Source organism: Manis javanica, chromosome 3, assembly GCF_040802235.1.
Source record: "Manis javanica isolate MJ-LG chromosome 3, MJ_LKY, whole genome shotgun sequence".
Classification (NCBI taxonomy): Eukaryota; Metazoa; Chordata; class Mammalia; order Pholidota; family Manidae; genus Manis; species Manis javanica.
In genome coordinates, this window is record NC_133158.1 from 74,032,962 (window position 1) to 74,049,263 (window position 16,302).

At 34.2% G+C, this 16,302-nt stretch overlaps 1 protein-coding gene across 5 annotated transcripts in view; it reads right to left on the bottom strand.

Moving 5' to 3' along the window:
* The window catches only part of ALCAM (activated leukocyte cell adhesion molecule), a 207,132-nt gene that overhangs the window by 61,216 nt on the left and 129,614 nt on the right, over positions 1–16,302 (bottom strand). For all 5 annotated transcript variants that reach the window (XM_073231710.1, XM_036998695.2, XM_036998694.2 and 2 more), the window contains exon 2: positions 2,872–2,972. In XM_073231710.1, coding sequence (XP_073087811.1) covers positions 2,872–2,972 — 101 coding nt within the window. The remainder of the gene's footprint in view (positions 1–2,871; positions 2,973–16,302) is intronic.

Consider the following 16,302-nt stretch of genomic DNA (forward strand, 5'->3'; position numbering starts at 1 on the left):
AATAGGGACCAATCCCTCTTCTACTTACCTCACAAGGCCTGTGAGAAAATGAAACATGATTAAAACATTTTTAAATGAATGGCAAATTTCAAGGTGCTATGTGGAGTTACATTTTTTAAATTGTTAACAGTTATTACTGCTATGGACTAAATATTGGTGTTCTCACAAAATTTGTTAAGTCAAAGTTCTAACCCCTCATAGCTTGGTATTTGGAGGTGGGGCCTTTGAGAGGTAATAGATGAGGTCAAGGGGATGGTGCCCTCGTGATGGAATTAGTGCTCTTGTGAGAGGAAGACACCTAAGAGCTCTCTCTCCATGACAGCACAAGGAAGAGCTCGGTCCTATGAGCACAGAGCAAAATGGCAGTTGTCTGCAAATCATGAGGGGGACCCTCACCAAGAGCAGAATCTACCAGCACCTTGATCTTGGACTTTCCATTCTCTAGAACTATGACAAACAAATAGCAGTTGTTTAAGCCACCCAGTCTGTGGTATTTTGTTATGGCAGTCCAAGCTAAGGCAATTGCTAAGCTCATCTTTGTGTCCAAAAGTTTGAGTTGGTTGAATAACTGAGAGCATCAATAATATTCTCTGTAAATATTTTAATTTTGTCACAGGTTTACAATGCAAATCCTTGTCCTAAATCATTCCTTCATTAAGAGAAAGTTGCTCAACCAGTACCTTAAATTTCCACATTCACTCTCTTATGCAATAAATAAGTTATTAAATTTTGAGCACTTAACTATACACCAGGTACTTTCTTTGGGCTTTCCATGCATTAATTGACTTAATACCCCTAACAACTCTGTCAGAGTTATAATATTAGCTCCACTTGCAGATTAGACAATGGAGACAGAGATTGGTTAAATAACTTGTTGAAGGGTCCGACAAGTGCCTCTCAGTAGAGCCAAGACTGGCACCCCACAGACTGGCTCCATTCTGAATACCGTGTACCACTCTCAATAGCCAGTAGACACATCTTCTGTCCCAGGCACTGAGGCAGATGCTGGTGAGATGGGGATGAGAGCAGGTCTGGAGGGCTGCCTGGGGAACTCTGATCTCCATTCACAGGGAGCTTACCCTGCAGTAGGGGAGAAACTAATCCACCTTTCTCTCTGTTTGCTCCTTTGACTCTTTCCAAACCTGCCATTCGGCTTTCACACTACATTAAATTAGAGCTTGTACACTATTTGCCAGTCAACACTGTTTTTAGAACACATGGTACTTTAAATGTATCTATCTCATCAGTTTATCGCTGAAGCTTTTTGCTTAACTAGCAACTTGAAAATTGCCATTATTGTTTGTTTCCATGACCAGTTCAGTTTCTGTGAAAATTATACCCTGGGCTGTTGTCAGAAATGTTTATGATCACAGAATATTTAACCATTTGTGTTCTATTTATTTTGGCAGTAACTTTGACTCAACAGGTAATTTATGTGGTAGGCCCCTGACCTTTGGGATTTCAGAGGTGTGAACTGACTTTGTCCCTTATAGGGGGACTTCATATTTCCACTTTTACAGGGAATCAGTAATAGTTCAAAATTATCCATGAGCTGGATAACAGGAGGGAAGTACTGAGCAGTGCTGGGCGCCTCACCCACTTACGCTCCTCACACGTGCCCCGCATACAAGCAGTGTGCTTAGAGCCCCAGAGTCATAACAGTTTACATTTTTCATGCAATTACCACATTCCAAGCAGTAGGTAAGTATTCAGATATGAATTACTCCATGTAACTCTCAAAACACTATAGGAAAATTATTCTTATTATCTCATTTTATAGATGGGAAAACGGGGATTCATTCACTTGTCCAGAATTCCACAGCAAGTATCTGGTAGAAAATGGTGATCTGACTTTAGAACCCATGTTTTAATAGATTGTGTTATATCACTCTTTGAGTGCAACCTTAAGTGTATTTCCCAAAGTGTGCTCTGCAGAATGTGTTTTTACAGATATTTGAGAGGAGAAGTGGCAGTTAAATAAATCTAAGAAATGAATGAAACTCAGACAATTCATAATACATCTTAGTATACAAAAGGCTCTGAGCAGTGTCGCAATAAAAAACTTTTCAAAATTTATTTGACCATCAAACTCTTTTCCTATTCAAATGCCTTTTAACATTTCAAGGAGCTAGGGAAAATTTACCAGTATGTTCAAGGAAACATATGTCTACTTTAAGCTTACAAACTACCCTGAGTCTCACATGATCCAGCACTGGGAAACTGATACACTGATACCTTTAGTTGGTTTTGATAATTAAATTGAGATATTTTATCAGTCCAAGGTATCTAGCTACTCCACATTCACCAACCCAGATATCTATTTTCAATTTCCAGACCCATATGTACCTTGATACCCGAGAAAATATGATTTTGCTATCTGCCATAAATTCGAAATAAATAAAATCAACAATGTTAATGTAAAAAGGACCGATCTGCATCAACACAGTTTTAAGACTAAATACTAGAAACAAGTTTCTAATGCTGATGACTCTTACACAGCCATACCAAACAGCACATGAGTATGTGAAGGAAGGCTGGCATCCTCCACTAAGCTCTGTAGTATCTATACTCCACTGGTTTTATTCTTGAACTCTGTCTTTTTCTCTGGCTCTAATATTTAAGGCTGTATTTTTGACATTAATATGATCTAAGAATTATGTGTTTATTGGCTTTATTTTAAAATAGCATTTGTAATATAAGACTTAGAATTATTCTTTTAACATATTCAACACATTAATTCTACCTTCCTACATTTCTGCCTACAGTTGAATATCGCTGTTATGTTAATTTAAAATTTGCATTTACTCTCAGAAGAAATTTTATTTCAAAAACTAGAGGCAGTTAACCAAGTCCAAGGTAGGTCACACTTACATATTTCCATTTGCCAAACATGAGATTCTGAGGTACGTCGAGTCGGCAAGGCATGAGAATGGTATCTCCATATGCCGAATTTACAGTATACCATCCAAGGCCTGGAGAAAAAAGGAAAAAAGAGACAGAGAAGATTTTAAGTGTTTTTCTGATGTAAGAATGTAAATAACTTCAGTTCAAGATGCATATGTTAATAAAGGTTATCTATTATAATTTATCTTACATGACATACAAGAAGTATGAAACTATAACATTTTTCCTATTTGAATATCAACAGCTCTTATTTAGCTACTAAGCTTTGGATGCCACACAATTCAAATTTACAGATACTCCCAATTATATCAAGGAATAAGTAAGTGCATATATATCTCAAAGGAATGTAGTGGAATCTAAGCGGTTATTTTCTCTTTAACCACATATAATAGGAAAAATATCACTATTTCATGGGACTATGCAAAGATTAACATGTTTAAAGTTCTCAAAACTGCCTAACTATATTTACAAATATTCCCAAATTTATCTTTACAACTATTAGAAACTAAGAATTAATACATATAAAAGAACTGAATTGTACTTAGAAGTGGGAAAATATGCATAAAAATAGACCTTTTAATAGTAATGACTAAAATACTAGTTTTAATTTTATTATACATAAAATATTAACATCATAAGAATTTGTAGTATGAAAATTCTTCATAGAGTGTTTATAAAAGGATTACCTTGCATTTTTGGTAGACAATCTAATTTACACCATAGTTAGCTACTAAGGTACAGAAAACTTCCTAGGCCATTTAATTTTTTTATTGAGAAAAAAATATAAGTGATAAAAAATTAAGTTATCCCCAAACCCATATTTTTGTATATGTATGTAACATAATATTTAAATCTGTATATATGCATGAAGTTTAGAAATCCTCAGGCATTTAACTTGGCAATAGTACTTAGGAAACATCTTAGATTGTTTTTACCTTCACTTTACTCTACATGGATCTTTAAAATTAAAAACTTTTACAGCAAAATATCTATTAAGATATTAATACTGGATATAGACTGTGAAAGGGCGAAATTCATTTTTAAACTTAAAAAACCCCAAAAAACTAATGCTATTTTTTCCACCAGGTGGTGCTAAAATGCAAAGTTCAGGCAATTTCCAACACATAAATAAGACCATTTTATGACTTGTGAAGAAACCGGACAAGATGAATACCATCGATCATAATGCATTCATAACTTTTATATAGGAATAAAAATCACTAGCCTTAGTAATAAATACATAGATAGATAGATACATAGATAAATAAATAAATAAAATTTAATTTCTGACTTAAAATTCTGTCAATTGAGAAAGCTATTTCCCTTTAGAGCAATTTTGCCCCCATGAACAAAAACATTACAAAGAATAAAAATTTCACATAAATATGCCACATAACAATTAGTTTCTAGCATTTTTAACATTGTAAAATAAAGAATACCAAGTAAAAGCCATGAGAATATGTTCTTCATTTGCTATTTGGGATGAGATTTACTAAAGTTGTTTATTATGTGTTCAAGTTACAATGAAAAATTACCTCAATAATTTTTAAATTGTTTAGTGTTTCTCATACTGGAATTTTAATTCCTTTTAACTTCAAACCATTGAAGAGCTTAAGACTAAATGAACAAATGGTCTCTTCAGCCTTGTTAAAATAAAAATTGTGAGGATTTAGGTAAATGGTTTCAGGCATGCAAACTAATTAGAGTTAAGGCACTGCTTTATGTAACAGCACAGTATTTGCCTTCCACAATACTTTGGCTCCTAAATATGCAACTTCTATCAGGAATTTTAAGATCTGTTCATTCACTACCCAGGCCAGTAATGACAAGCCAAGGAAACCATTTTATGCCTTAATGTTTTGTTTTTTTTCACCAATATATAGCAAGGCACTTGAATATGCAATAAGTCTAAGATGGTCTGGATCTATACTTTAAAATATGGCAGAACATGCACACCTAATTACCTCCTATCATCAAAAAGCACAACATCTTTTGATAACTGACAGTGCTCCTTAGGTTGGTCAAGGGGTGAAAACAGTTTACAGAGTCCTTTGCCAGGTATGCAGGGAAATAAGAAAATTCCTTTCCCCAAAATTGAATGCTTTGCTCTTTCTTACAGACCATTTTCTTTACCCTTCTCTCTAGAACTTTAATGTGTTTATACACACACACACACACACACACACACACCAGATTTTATCATAGATTTTAAAGCTAAAGGAATTTCAAGAACATAGTGTATTAAAACGATGAAAGTGCAGTCAGAACAGGGAAGGGGCCATATTATTTTTAATCTTTGTATCCACAGGAGCAATGCCTGGCATTGAATAGGCATCTAATAAGATGATTTCTCATTTGCATCTTTCCTTTTTGGTTATCAAATTAGTATCTTTCCTTTTTGGTTATCAAATTAGTATCATTGAAAATCAGGGAGGAATTGATAACAATGGAACTTTGAGATGTCTTATTTCTACTGTATACTCTAAAGGCTGTCATATGTTATCTGATTTATAGGAGACATGGATTTATGCTTGGATGGCACTCTCTTCTGTGAAGAGACACAAACACAAAGCAAACATTTTTATAAGAATTTGTGGATGAAACTACAGGAGAAAACATTCCTCCCTTCTATTTCAAGAGAAATGAAGAATTTTTTTGAGCTCTGTGATTTCTACTATGAGACGCTTTTTCCCTTACTTTTGATGACCACAAAGTGGAGAGTTATTTTTTAAAGTACCTGAAAATTTATGGATTGGATTTTTAATGATGCTTGGTATTCAAAATTAGCCAGGAGAGCACTCTTTAGAGCATAGCAAACATTAAGGGAAGTAAGACATGTGACAAGAAGGAAGGCAGCAGTTAGATACAGAAGCACTGGTCTATAGACTTAGGGCAGAGTGAATGACAATCAGTTGGATGGTATTACAAGCCACAGTCATGATTTTAGAAATAACTTTCAAGTTTGCTATTATCATTTATTTCCCTTTTCTGGTAGGAGTATACTGACTCCTAGGTTCCTCTGACAGAAAAACTTAAAGGTCTGAACTTGTTGGGAGAATGAATATCAATAACCAGCACCCTACAACACCTGAGATAAAGTGGCCACAAGGACTACTGTGATTGGTGATGAATTAGCATCCTGATTTCTGGAGATGTCTCAGTCTTTGATAGGAAGTGCCAGTGAGACCCAAAGTACCTGTCAACACAAGTGATTTTGTTCATACTTTTCACAGAAGAGATTTTATCTTTGAATTGCCAAGTCTGACTTGAACTTAGCTTACGAATATTCCCCTGCAGTTTTCTCCCTATAATAATAGTTGGCTAAATTACTCATGGTTTTGAAGCTTAGAGATAGGACACTTGCAAATATAGAATGCCTATAATGTCATTCCTCAAAGAAGGCTAAATATAAAATACAGAAATAATGTATGTGCACAAGTGTGTGCACTTCTGTGTAGTACAATGTGTGTGTGTGTGTGTGTGTGTATATATATATATATATATATATATGGTCATAAGATAGGCTAGAAACATTTGTATTAAATTTAAGGTACTGTTAGGAAATGTTAATATTACTGTTGATATCAAAATGTCCTGACATAAAATAAAACACAAAATTGTGTTACACTTGAGAAGTAGTGTGTAAATTAAGCATTTTTTAAATGAGGAGTTTTTACTAAGTATAAAGATCACTAGAACTAGAAAGACTATGTAGGAGAATTCAGTGAAAATACAACAGGAAAAGTGCAACATAAGAAAAATCTCTTTCCAAGTAATTCTGACATAGAATCTCAGGTAAGTGATCATAAAATACAAGACAGTTATTATTATGCATTTTGTATAGCAAATAATTTTAGGAGGCACTGAAACAAACTGGTAAAATTCTGAAGTTAGGTGAACACATTTCATTTTTAACTGAAGTAACAAAATGTAATAATTTCAGCCACATTGGTGAAACATACTTTTTCCATATTGACTAATTCTTAAGGACTATCAAGTTCAGAGTAATCATTCTTTTTGTATTACTGACATATAGACATTTAATTTGAGGTAGCTTAAAATATGCTACCACATTTCAAGAACAACAAATATTATAGGAAAGTGGATGAGATTTAAGCCAGTTTCACATGCTGTAATTTAGCATGGTTAATTATTTTTTATTGCACATATACTTTAATAGCGTCATTATCCTTAAAAGCATGTTTTTGAGCTCTGGAGCTCTATTCAGTGCCGTAAAAGGGTTAATCCCTATTACAATTGGCTCCAAGCTTATGACAAAAGAACTACATTACAGTGCTGCAGAAATTTTAGAGAAATTTGTTTGTGCGGGTGAATTGTTTTGGAGGAAGGAGGTAGAAATGAGAAAGTTATCTGTAGAAATTACTTTCATATTTATTTGACTGGTTTTGACAGATTAACATGCTAGTGTCCCTATTTGCTTTATTAATAAATTAAGACAGGTACAATTCTAATTAAACAGGCAAATATATTGTAACATCAGTTTAAAGCAGTGTTTCTCACTTCATCATTATTGACATTTTGGGCTGAATCAATCTTTATTTGGGGGAGAGGGCTGTCCTGTGTTCTGTAGCATCCAGCTTCCCTGCTACTGCCTGTAGATACCTGGAGGAATGTCCCCCACCTCCAGTTATGGCAACAGGAACTCTCCATACAGGACAAAAGGTCTCTGAGAAGCAAAACTGCCCACCCCTGCCCCCTGAACTTCCATCTAGTTGAGAACCACTAGTTTAGACCTTCAACTATTGGCTTCTTTCATTAAAGCTGTGGTTTCCAATAAAGGGATCTTTGTTGTAAAATAGAATCTTAATGTAGGACTAACTTACTGAATACAAATGGAGGGATGGAGGCAGAAATGGCACATAATAACATTTGGTTATTATCAAATTTGTTTTCCTCACAGAAACATCTTATATTATATTAAACTATAATAGAGAGATTAATTCCCGACTCTGGGAATTTGAGATCCAATCTCTACAGAAATTACAAGAAATATTCTGTTTTAACAAAGCTATTTCATGTACCAATCAAGCACAAATCATACATCAATATATGCTTTCTAAACTATACATATTACATGTATCTTATTCAATGAAAAAATGTCAGAGTACTATTGATAGAAGGTAAGGCAAATGCCTTTAATGTAACTGTCAAGCCTGTGATTTTATGATTCAGTGACACCAAGTTATCTTATTTCATAATTCTTCCCACACTTTATTGACTTAAACAAGAGTTTAAAATTTTTGTCAAGGTCATAGGATATATAAAAAGTAAGGTGGTGTGTGTGTGTGTGTGGAGAGAGATGCAAAGGCCTATAATTCCCAAGTAATTTGGAAAAGATGGCAGATGCGAGAAGACATCTGATGGAATCTAATGTTTATTTGAGAAATAGAGAAAAGAGTTTCTCTACTCTCTTTTCCTTTTTCAATTTCTTTTCAACGAATGTGGGTCCTTGAGGACTAACTTGGGTCTTTTTCTAAATCTTGAAATCAGTATACATTCATTTAAAATTCACTTTCTGTATTACTTTTCACAAAGATAATATAATATAGGTATAATTTTGTCATACCTAGAAATAAGAACAATAATTCTTCCTTTCTCTTTCTCCCACAAGTTCTTATAATTCCATAAATGTATTACAAATATATCTTTTATATAATTGGTTAGGTCACTGTGAAATAACATTTAGAGGTAAAAGAACTATCTTATTAAATTCTAAAATACTGCTAGTACCCAGGAATGTATTTTAAGACATATGTTTTTCACTTTCAAGTTTGATATATTATAATGCTTGGATTATTTATTTTTTTAGCATATTATAGGTCAATATAACTATCCAATTATGTCATAGAAAGGAGATCTACACATGTAACATAATTTTAAAAATACAGTATCAGTACTTATACTATATATATATGTCAGTACTTATATTATTGGGCAGAAAAATATCCTCCCAACATACCATTACCTCTCAGTTCATTATACTACACACATGGAATAATCTATGAGACTGGGTAAGTCATTGTTCTTCCCAGCTGGTTTAGGCTTTGCCCCATCTCTGCTTCATTTACCATTGTTCCTTTGTTCCTTAGGTCCTGGCATATCTTTTAAGACCTCCATATTTATACTTTCAATCATGTATCAAGTATTATTGAATACCTATTACAGGGAAAGTGCTAGATGTTTTTTGTGGGGGAATTATAGAAATAAAATACTGAGGCCTAATGTATTAGGATGATAGAATTTGTGTGAGATGCTTAATAGGTAAACTAAGTGTGGGAATGCAGAGAAAGGAATCCCAGCAGTGGGCTTGAGGATATTGATAAGGGCTCTTGGAAGACATTTCATTTGGTCTGAATACTGAATAAAAGTTTCTAAAGATGGGAAGACAAGAACTACTTCACCAGCATGTCATAACCAGGGACCATGTAGAGGCACTTGACTGACAGTTGTTTTTCTCTCTTACGGCAAATCCATTTTTTATTATAGCAATTTCTACACAGTAAACCTTTGATCTTCATAAGGAACATGTCCTAAGACTGGCAGTTTTCCCAAATTCATAAATGCACATAAAATTTCCCCAATAAAATGCAATAAACTACTAGGTCTCTTTACTTTCATCATCAACACTTGCATTTGGATCCCTTTTGGAGCCACTTTAAATTATAAGGAGGAATTCTATCTGGAAGTTATTTAAAAGCAAAAGATTGATTTAAGTTGTGGATCTTTATTTTCATTTTCTGAGAGATGCCTCATGAATTTTAAATCAGCAAATGTACAGATTCTACTGTGCCTGTCAGAATTTCTTAACTTGGGATCCGTGAATGAACTTCAGGTCATCTATGAATCCTCTAAAGTTATTTTAAAAACCCTAAAACTGCTTTACTAAAATATCTGTTTTTATAGAAAGAGAATTCAAAGCTTTCATCAGTTTGTCAAATGTAACAAATGTAAAGTGAATGGAACTTATGGAAGCACAATTTGATGATATCAGTCAAATTTTAAAATGTTAATACCCTTTGATCCAGTAATTCTACCACTGGGACTTTACCCTACAAGTTTTTGCGAAAGTACACAATTACATACAAACATAATGCAACATTATTTTGAATACTAAAAAACTGGAGGAACCTAAATGTTAATATATGCATAATAAAGCACATATCCAGACAATGCTCTACAGGAATTTACTGAAAAGAAATGAAAGCTAAATACACTATTTTTCTCTCTAAATATTTCATTATTTTTTATCACTCATTCATCCATTGACTACTGTATGCCTACTCTCTGCCAAGCACTGTTCTAGGGTGATGATCCAGCTGTGAGGAAAAAAAACACAAAAAACACAAAACTGCTTTCAGGGAGTTTAAATTCTAGACATATATATTTATTCATGTATTTGAAAGTTTAAATTATTTTTAGAGAAAGAGGAAAATTATCAGTTTTATTCCTCCATTATGCTGTAAGCTATTTAAAGGAAAAGACTAGATTTTTCTCTTCTTAAAATTCATTGCAGTACCGTGAAGGCTGCAGGAGCTCAATAATAATGGGAAAATCAAGCCCACTGCACTGAATTCAAAGGAACTCTATAGGATGATACCCTTATAGCTAATATTAACATTTCAGAAAGACACATACTATTCTGTGAAATATTAGGGAATCCAGTGAAGTGGGGATGAGGGGTGCTATGATTAGAAATCAGTATCTTGGAATTATCCAAAAACAGAGATTTTGGCTTTAAAAAGCTTTTTAATGTAATATAACATACATGGCACAGATCTAGGTTTACATTTGAAATGTCACTAAAAGCACCAGGACTTAGGATTTTTTTAGTAACTCTCCTCACATTCTTTGTTATGAGGATGAGACTGGGATTCCCACACATTTGTCCCACAATGGACCTCTGGGTTACAAGTCATCACTCCTTGGTGATGAGTTTTTGACAAGGCTATGGGGTCTCTGTCAATATTCCAAGACACTGGTCCCTTCGTGGGGACAAACAAATAAAAACACTTCATGTTCTCGGGGGCTGAGGGGGAGCAGGGAGAATACATTGAATCAAAACATTTTTAATTTTGCATATGAAAATAACAATAGTCTATATTTGATTTTAAAGTAGAATTTTATAGACTAAAAAATGAGAATGTTTAAATGTATTTTCCTTTATATTATATAGTTTACTCATTATAAATATTAAAACCATTTATATAATTAATAATATATATTAGTTGAAGTTCATAATGTTGACTATTCTCTACAATCATACTTCTAATTATCTAGGACTTGATGCTGTGTCTTTAAGATGTTCATATAAAGAGAGTCCTCTATGCAATGAGTCAATGAAATGAGAATTATCAGTAAAATACTATTTTTCTACTGCTCCCTTCCCTGATTCAGCTTCTAGCATTAGTTCTTGCATTGTCTAAATCCATTTCAGAACTAGCTTAACTAAAGAGGTAGAGAAACCAACATTTAAATATTCCCCCAGGTTAAAATAATTCAAGGTGAGGATGAATATATTTATGCTCTACTGCTCAGAATATTTTATCAACATGAAGTCCAGGTTTAACTATTTCAGAATATTAGTTCTATTTGAATGGTGAGAAGTTGCATTTTCCTGTGCATTTTGCCCTAAGTTATATTGAAATTGTGAATACAATTTAATTATTTTAGTGAGAACAATAACTGTACTGTATTCATGAAAATGCTATCAACAGGAAGGCAGGCACAATGCTTCACAGAAGACCTTAATTGCATCATTTGAAGTAATGGAAACTTTCGGAATTTAGTAGTCTGTCTTCAGAAAGAGTTCATAGTTATTATGACATACTATATTTATTTTCCGCAAATAATTTAATGCCATGACAACAAAAAGACCTCTTGATTTGAGAAATTCAAAGCTGTCCTTGATAACACTCCCAATCCCCCAAATTCCTAATAGCTTTAATAGTCTTTAAATGCCTTAGAAAAAAAAATATATATATCACAGAGACTTTTAGCCAATATGATCATCACTGTTTTCACAGAGAGCTTCTGTTCATAACATCTTTGCAAATTGTATTGCTTTAGCATTTAAATTAATATTCAGCAGGATTAGAAAATTTTATTTAAAAAATTTTATTTACTGGTATATTCCACAGTAAGCATCTAACTAGGAAGCAAAAAATGTTTACATAGGGTGAAATAGGATTTTGCTCTTTTCTTCACATGAATCCCAATTAGCATTCCCTATGTCTCCTGAGGAAACAGATTTGTACAATCAAACATGGTAAGTAATAAAGGTTAAAAAGCTATTAAAGGTTTTCCCACATATTCAGTGCAGATTGCTGGCTGATTTCCGAGACAGATTTGTGTAAATTTCATGCTTTTAATTGACACCTCCCCAGAACAGCTGTAATATAAGTTAAAGTCATAGGAAGAAAAAGAAGGCTTTTTATGGCATTGTTCCCTTTCTTTAAGAACTAAACTCAGTTTACTACAAGATCTAGTTTTCCACCTTAAGGAGGAAAGAGATAAGATAGAAACATCTGTCCAAGACAATTTTTTGAAAAAGATCAAAACCACAAGAAAAATACAATTTCAAAATAAAATAAATAGTTGTGTAGGCTTAGGGAAGAAACATAATCTTTTATATGAAACTGAACTCATCTTCCTTAAGAGACCCCCAAGCCTTAATGGATCTTGTGTCACCCCAAGGATTAAGTAAGCATGGAAAACAACACCCACTGTGGCTTACCCACAGTGGGAGGTCCATGGAGTAACTCTAGAAGGCATAAACTTAGAGACAATACTGTCATCTATTACTATTAACAGTAACTCTTCATATATTCCATTTTCCCTGACAGTCATTATTCTTAATTGATGAGTGGGAGGAAAAGTGGGAAAGAGAACAAGATAATTTAGGAAGGCAATGAGTAGAGATGAGAAATATAGGAAGCTGTATTGAAAGGTAGTTTTATCATTTTAAAGGTGTCAGATGGAAGAATGCTTTAAAGATCTTGTAAAATCTGGACTTCAAGTTGCCTGCAGTTTTGAAACTTTCCCTTACTCTCAAAGACCTGAGATCACTGAATGCTTCATTCAGAAGTCAATTGTAACTTACCAAGTGTGCTATATTTATGCCGTAACATAGGAAATGGTTTAATGACCCCCATAAGACTGTCTGGAAGATCAGCTATTACGGACAATGTACAAAAAAAAAAAAGCTATATAAGAAAAACAAGTCCTTAGAGCAGAAAAATGGCCCGGTGGTGGACTGAGAATCCTGCATTTGACTGGATTTCCATGCTTGCAAAACTCTGCATCATATTCAACTGCCTGTTTTACACCTTCACATCCTTATTTAAGCATCAACTAAATAAATGCCTCTTTTGTATTATTCAACGACAACATGTGTGAACTGTGATGGACATGAATATGTATCTTGCAGACTCTCAAATGCAGGGAATATAATTTACCAAGAACCCCAACTGCTGCACTTTACTGTCCATCATTTAGTTTGTGCCGAGGCCATGCTTTCCACAAGCTAGTTCCCAGATCATGAGTGAGTTCAGCAGGGTTATGAAGGCAGGCAAAGTTTTTGGAGACAGGAGACTCCTCTGAGGGCTGACTATGGCCCAAGAAGTCCTGGACAAACCTTCCTTAGTCTACACAACAGTCTAGGACTTGTCCACTCAACTTTCCTTCTCTCTCCTTCCCCTGGGATCAGATTTATATTGAAGGCTGATGATTCCCCCAGCCTACCAGCTCCTTCCTCATTTTTTTCTCACATAGGTATCTCCCCTAAAACAGTAATCCTTACGTACTTAATTCATTTTGGCATGTTTCTCAAAAGATCCTGACTGACACATGGTAGAAATTAGGCAGAACATAGCTATATTTACCAACAGATGTTAGTAGACTATCGATTCCAGAAAATCAGGATTTCTACAGGGATATAGTGAAAAAACTGTACTTTGATTTAAGAGGGGTTAGCTAAATTAAAAATAAAATAAATAGTACAGCAATAATAGTAATAATAATAAGCACTTTTATGGGGCTTTATAATTTGCAATATTCTTCAGATACATGGTACTTTTTTGCATCTCAGTCTCACAGAAGCCCTAAATGATGTTCAAATAAGCCTCATGATGAACAAATATTATGATACTTCATTTTACTGATAAGGCACTGTTCATTCTGCAAAACCAAGAAACTAGCCCAATACCACCAAGCCAATAGGCAGTGGAGCCATTCGTCAATATTAATTCTCAACTCAAGTCCAAGGCTCATCACGATTAGATAGGCAGAAAATGATTACATGTTCTTATTTAATTTTGTATTGTGGTCAATTTAGGAATATTACTTGGAAATATTTAAATGTTTTCCATATTTAAAAACTTATAGGTTGGAGATACTAGAAAGAAAATAAGCTAGTATATTTGATCACCTTTATTCCAATGAAATGTTATACAGCAACTGAGCATTTTTGTCAGCAAATACACTAAGTCCTATCTATGATAGCTCATCTGATTCTCAAAATAACAGAAAACTACAAATAAGTGAAGAGGTAGGCATCTTTCAGATAAGGAACCAGAGGTATAACAAGGCTCTTAATGTAAACAAGGCTCTCTGTTGACAGGCAGAATTGTACTTTACTTAGCATTTCAGACCAATAACGCTGTAGAGGTACTAGAGCAGAATGTCAAGAAAAAAACACTGGGTGAATGAAATGAAATGGTTGGGATTCAAATCAAGTCTTTCTAACTTCAAAAGCTGTCTTTCCTCTCTACCGAAAATACTTTTTACAATTGCAACCTAAGGGATTTGAAAATTTAAGTTCACACAGAAACCTGCACATGAATGTTTATAGCGGCTTTAGTCATAATTGCCAAGATTCAGAAGCAACTAAGGTGTCCTTAAATGGGTGAATGGATTAAAGCAACTGTGGTACAGCCATACAATGGAATGTTATTCAGCAATAAAAATAAATGAGCTACCAAGCCATGACAAGACATGGAGGAATCTTAAACACCTATTGCTAAGTGAAAGAAGCCAATCTGACAGGCTACATACTATACTGCCCCAATTATATGACATTACAGGAAAGGCAAAATTATGGAAAGAGTAAAAAGACCAGTGGTTGCTAGGGTTTGAGAGAAGGGAGGAAGAGAGGGATAGGTGGAACACAGAAAATTTTTCAGGCAGTGAAATTATTCTGATACTATAATAGTGGATACAAGTCATTATACATTTGTTAAAACCCATAAAATGTACACCACAAGGAGAGAAACTTAATGTAAATTATAGACTTAGGTTAATAGTAATGCATCAGTATTGACTCATCAGTTTTAACACATGTACCACACTAATAAAAGATGTTAATAGGGAATGTGGGGGGTGGGGGGTGTTGGGGTACATGGGAACTCCCTACTTTCCACTCAATTTTCCTATAAATCTGAAACACATAAACATACTTTACTGATTTAAAAAATTTATGGACATAGTTTCTTCAGCCTACTGAATACATTCTATATTTAGATATTTTTCCCTAAATTCCCTTGTTTACAGTGGAGGGAAGGACATAAAAATTTAAGGGCAACACTTTGTATTCACCAGGAAAGGCGATTTCAGTCTAGGCAGCTGAATCCCCAGGCAGATCTCAGCAAGTGCTGCCAACACCTAGACTTCCATTTAACAGTGTCCCGGGTGGTCATGGTGCAACCCAAAAATAGCAGTTTCATGACGACGTTTCCCACATATTCCCAGTCCCACTGAGGTGCTAATACACTTGGTTCATCTTTCCATTTCAAAGAGACAGTATCTTTGATGATTTGCTCATGTTACTGCTCAGGGAGATAATGACACTCAAAATTCCCCTACACTGACTATTATAATATTACCTCTTTGGCTCTGCTATTTTTAACATCTTTTAAAGACAATAGTGTCATTAAGGTTAAAAAAAAGTTCACTGTTCCTACATATTAAAAGAATACCAGGTTCCAGAAAAGAGCTGCACATCTTCACAAGGCTTCAGGCTGCACCATGTCTTCTGCTTGTGAATCTCACCTGAGTTCTCTAATGGAAAGTACTCCTCACGCTTACCCCCCAGGAAGTAATTCATCAGGAAACAAACAGAACAAATGGAAAAGACTGAAGTGCTTAGACTCTGTCACTGTCTGAAAATCCAATGGTAATTTTCAAGTTTATTCTCTCTCAGGAATCCTACAAAAATATCTCTAAGGGTGTGTTCTTTAGTCACAATTCTACTTCTCTGGGTATACAGAGTAGATAATAAAGAATGCCTCTAGAATCAGTTTTAAAATGTTTTCTTCTCTATTTTTTGCATGGCCAGCAGCTTCAACATACAAATATGATTATTAGTACATGGTCAATCAATAA